This window comes from Physcomitrium patens, chromosome 22 (genome assembly GCF_059467195.1).
Source record: "Physcomitrium patens ecotype Gransden chromosome 22, ASM5946719v1, whole genome shotgun sequence".
Taxonomy (NCBI): domain Eukaryota; kingdom Viridiplantae; phylum Streptophyta; class Bryopsida; order Funariales; family Funariaceae; genus Physcomitrium; species Physcomitrium patens.
This window is the reverse complement of record NC_143431.1, coordinates 11,689,159-11,694,335: the sequence shown is the minus strand read 5'-3', so window position 1 is coordinate 11,694,335 and position 5,177 is coordinate 11,689,159. Positions and strand designations below refer to the sequence as shown.

Sequence of the window (5,177 nt, the reverse complement as noted above, 5' to 3'; positions counted from 1 at the left end):
AACTAAGGATAAAGTTTTTTGTCTGGAATTGAACATGACTCATTCCCCTTTCAGAACAAAACCAAAGGCAAAAACTTACTTTTGAATTACGACGACTGGGTTTTGGGCTGTACACAGGGTTAATCTGTCGGTAGAAATTGATTTGCCTCCAAGATTATCGCCGACGTCGCTTTCAGCTCCCAGTTGACAAAGGAAACGCTTCAGGTCAGTTTTCTACTGCGCCGTCAAATCATGCCTGTATCTACTTTAACTCGATTTCTCTTTCGGGTTAAAAGCGCTGAAGTGGCTCAAACGTTGTACCCAAATTCTATCCTGTTCGCCAACATGTGGGTGGACTCTCCAGAGAGGATACGCGAGTGAAGTATGAGTAAAAGGAAATCCATCACCACTTGATTTTGTTTCCATGTAAATGATATCAGAGACTCATTTCAGGGCTGGCCCATATGATCGGTTGGCGCCCGGCAGTCACTCTGACGCCACCCACCACCAGACCGCCACAGCGGAGGAATTGTTTTAATTATTTTTTAATTCTTGATAAGAATGTTTAAACTTGCAGCGTCCATGATGTAAGGAACGTGAACTCTGACCAGATCGAAGCTCTGCGGAAGGGACTGTCCCTCCCACTAGACCCGAATCTAGATCTAATTCCCTGCCAAAGACCGATGCCCCAGCACAGGCTTCCACTTGACTACCACACGTTAATTCAGGGCGGCAGTCAAGCAAGGTTATTCACTGGTGTCAAGTGTACAGATACCCACACCTACCATGTGAAGAAGCGGAAAGGAAATTTACTTGATTTACCGAGGTTTATACAAAGATAACTTTGTTGGTGCACACAACCAGTCTCTCCTGATCGCTTTGTCTGCAATCTTCGTGCGTGCCTGATGGCCTATGTCGAGCTCTAGTTTGCCTTTTTCTGGAATTTGAAGTTCGTGGGGTTAACGTTTGAGCATTGCGATTATCCACATGTTACAATTGTCTACAGTTCATTGGGAGAGGCGACCCTCGGACGTAAAAAGAGCTGGGTCTAGTTTCGTGGTTTTCAGGTTAAATTGTGATACGGTTTTACGTTATTCCATAATAAAGTAATTGGCGGAAGAAAGACGCCAGTGGCTTTTGTTTGGAGTTGATTGCCTGGGGATCTACCTTCCGGGCGATATTTAAGGAAGTAGTTTGAGTCTTCGCCTCGGATCCCCAGCGTTATGTCGTGATCGGTAGGAGACTGTGTTCCACACTTTCCCCTCCCGACCAACCTGACAGCTTGCTTTATTCTACCTGGAGGAGCCCGACGCTTATTAACCCTTTTGAGGAAGTCCTCCACTTGCTCCTCAGTGTCACTTGCATCACAGTCTCTTTATAAAATTCTCTCGACCGGGTGAGAGACATTCCATTCAGGTTATTGTGTGTCGTTGGGTTGTAGGGAGGGATAGACGTGAGACACCTCTCAAAAGCGAAGCAGAATAGGGAGTGGAGGAGAGAGACAAAGGGCAGTGAAGGAACTGGATTGGGTTTTGACAGGGGACGAAGGCAGACGGAGAGGTCTGAATCTGAAAGCAATCGACACTTAGAAAAGAACACGATGCTCTAGCGATTGCAGGGTGTTGGTTTGAAACAAAATCTGGGAGCCATGGCAGCGCAGTCGTGGATCAGGGGGAAATTGCTCGGTGCAGGCACTTTTGGGAGTGTGAATCTCGCGATTAACAGAGAAAATGGTGAAGTGTTTGCCGTGAAGTCCGTGCAGGTTACTGAACGCGACTCAAGGTCAGAGGTCGCGGTCAGAGCAATCGAAAACGAGATCGATATATTGGAGAAATTGGATTCGAAGTATGTCGTGCGCTGCCTGGGAAGCGATTGGACCGAAGAGAGTGGTCAACTGATGCGCAACGTGTTTTTGGAGTACATGCCTGATGGCTGCTTGACGGATTTTGTGAAGCAGTTCGCGAACTGCGGGGCTTTGAATGAGCACCTGCTCCGGAAGTACACGCGCAGCATCGTGGAGGGGATTGATTACCTGCACAGCAATGGGATTGTGCACTGCGATATCAAGGGGAAGAACATCTTGATTGGAAACGGTAGCGTGAAGTTGACAGACTTTGGATCCTCCAAGAGAGTTGGCGGGGCAATGGAGAGCGACGTCATGAATTGCTCTGCCACGGTGAACGGGACACCGTTGTGGATGGCGCCGGAGGTTGTGAACCAGGTGGAGCAAGGTCCTGCTTCGGATATTTGGTCCTTGGGATGTACCGTGGTTGAAATGGCTACGGGTCGAGCTCCATGGAGCAACTTCGCCAATCATTACGCTGCCCTTTACCACATTGGGTGCACTGACGAGCTCCCTGAAGTGCCTGCTTCGCTTTCCGCAGAGGCGCACGACTTTTTGTCTCACTGTTTCCAGCGAGAGCCTTCCAAGCGATGGACTAGCACCCAGCTGCTCCAGCATCCCTTTTTGACCACCCGGTTTGTGGCAGCAGCTCCTGCTGTTTCGAAAGCGGCCTTGTCCCCAACTACAGTTTTGCGTCTCCCCGTAGACTCTGACTCTGACGCTTATGAGTCTTATGTGTACGCTGTGCCAACTCTCGCTGCGCCTGCGCCTTCTCTTTTCAAGCGAGGATTGGTGTGCGCCAAACCTAAGTCGCAAGAACAGGTTGAAGAAGATTGGTGGAGCACCTCTGCCAGCCCTGATTCCGGGCCTTGGATCGTTGTGCGATCGCCGAGAAGCTCGTCTCCTGCTAATTTCTTCGTGGCTTCGGAAATTGAAATCCTACCCGTTTCCATTGAAACTCCACTTGTAAGCCAGAAGGTTGGGGACCGTGAACCCAACTTTATCAGCTCAGACGTGCTTGTGGAACAAAGCCCCTCCGGCTTCGTTTTCATGGCAGCTTCATGCAGTTGCTCTTCAATGTGTTTTGAGACTTCTTCACTGGAGTCGGTGGTTGATATTTGCGACGCTGGAGAATCCTCACCCGTCTGCAATTTCGCCATTTCCGAAATGGGTGTCGGAGGAGAAACTAGTGTAGCTGATGATTTCGTTGGATTGTCGGTGTGGGTGTCGGGGGATAATCGGTGCTCCGCCAAGGATGAAGAAACACCTAATTATGGTTTAAGTTTAGCATTCGGTGCTGTAATCGACACCGCTTGTGACTCGTATTTCGAGCTAGGAAGTATTTATCAGTATTCAAATTCACAGATTCTTATTTATTGGCATTACAGGCTTGATAGTAAAGGCTCACGCACAAGTAGAGAATTGACATGTTGGCACCTTCATTATGTCAATCAATGTGTTTTACAAACTCCATGTTCAATGCCAGTGAAACTTCATAGACAACATCTCTCGCCTTTTGGCTCGTGTGTGTGTATGTATGTATGTATATATGTGTGTGTGTTTATTTTAGCGCATTTGGTTACATCAGTCATCTCTAGTTATCTCGGTCAGCAAGCTTTTGCTTAATTGATGTTAGCTGCTTCAGGGTTTTCTCATTTACAATTTACTCGAGCTTTTAGTCCACCTTGCTGCTGTCACCAAGCTCTTGCCATGCTTCAATTTTCCTTATTACAAACGGTTAATTTCTAGGTCTACCTGTGAACCGTTTCTTGTACAAGCTATCTGAGACACACTGATTTATCCTCGCTGCTCAACAGTGACAAGATCAGGATAGACAGATCAATGGTTTGACAACCAAACAGTATATGTGCAAGCACACCTGCACACTGTCCAGTTCTTGTGACGCTTCATGAAGCTCGCAGGTATGCCGTTGGCATTCACTAACTAAAACCAACAACCCAATGCGTAACGAGTTGGATTTCAACCTTCCAATTGTTCATCGATTGGTTCATGTTCAAGTCAGATACTCGTCGATATCACAGAGTCAACAACTGTGTTAAACCCCATGTGAAAATTCAACTTGTCAGTTTAGTTCACCAGAGAAGTACTACTCTCGAGCTTAACACATCCACGATGAACTCAACAATTTCATTTATTTAGTTTTGTCTGATTGTGCTACCACGTTAGACGGTTTCGATTTGAACTCAAACTTCCATGGTGGCCGTAAAATAGATGTATGATGCATTCTCTGAGAATTCGATCAGAGAAAATGCAGGTCAATGAGTTCATCGAATTCGAATAAAGAGACCGATTCCTGAAGCGCAGAAAAGTCTGTTTCGAGGTTGAAATGATCACCAATGTGCTCAGTAAATAGGGTCTATCTTCCGACAGCAATCAGTACTGCAACAGTACCTAGAGGCAGCCACTCCATCCTTCAGCCGCATGCACCGAACATAAGTGTAGGCAAAGGGATGGCCAGAATTGCCGCCACGGGAATATTTATGTCATCGCTTGCACCGCAATAATGCCGCACAGCTGGGCAGTCTGATTGACCGCTAGGTGAAATTCAAAACTTCGCCCTGAATGATTGGTCGCCAATACACACAAGAATATACTTTTATTCCGGTTCATAATGCACATTGCAAACGCCATACCAATCGTGTTTATATATATATATATATTTTTTACTTGCCAAGCTTTCTGCGACCTATTCGCTAATCTGCACAAGGAGCCATGACTGGTCACACACAGCTGGGAGAGTTCACGGTGCAAAGGAATCTCACTAAGTCAGCCCTCCTCATTGACCCACGTAAAAGCCCACACTGGGTCACACCGGAGAAGTTACTCGGCGTGAATTGGGTTTTCCAGGTGTTGTCATTCTTGGATTCTTCATGTACAGTGCTACTACTATAGCCTTTAAAGGTTTTGAAGTTTTTTCAACTGGTTGCTGACGCAACTGCTCATTGTACTTTAACGTTGAAGCAGCAAAACAGTGTTTTTCAGAGCGAAACTGTCCGAACTGTAAACCAGTTCGCTATCTCTTAAGGAAAACTGCTCACTTGGACAAACCCACAGTCGGCAAATTCGGTTGGTAGCAGCTCTCCATAATCTCGATATTCAGTACCTCGCAGAATGAACAGTGTACAGACTCGTTGAGCCTCTAAGTGTTTTGAGGGTCGCAAGTACGAGTAGATTAGGGCTAATCTAATTATAAAGTCATAGAAATGATAGAAATATTTTATTTGCAAACCAAGTAGATATATTTTAAATCTGATATTCTTAGATACTAGCTAATATATGTTATAGATGAAATCTAACTTTTAATGAATTATAAATGAATAGAGGTGTTTGAAGA

The 5,177-nt window shown here is 45.9% G+C and overlaps 1 protein-coding gene across 1 annotated transcript; it reads left to right on the top strand.

Annotated features, from left to right (window-relative positions):
* The first annotated feature begins 1,132 nt into the window (after positions 1-1,132).
* On the top strand, positions 1,133-3,463 carry LOC112274763 (uncharacterized). Its single transcript, XM_024504504.3, has one exon. It carries the CDS (start codon positions 1,628-1,630, stop codon positions 3,446-3,448), a length of 1,821 nt encoding a protein of 606 aa, XP_024360272.1. The 5' UTR covers positions 1,133-1,627; the 3' UTR covers positions 3,449-3,463.
* Positions 3,464-5,177: the final 1,714 nt, after the last annotated feature.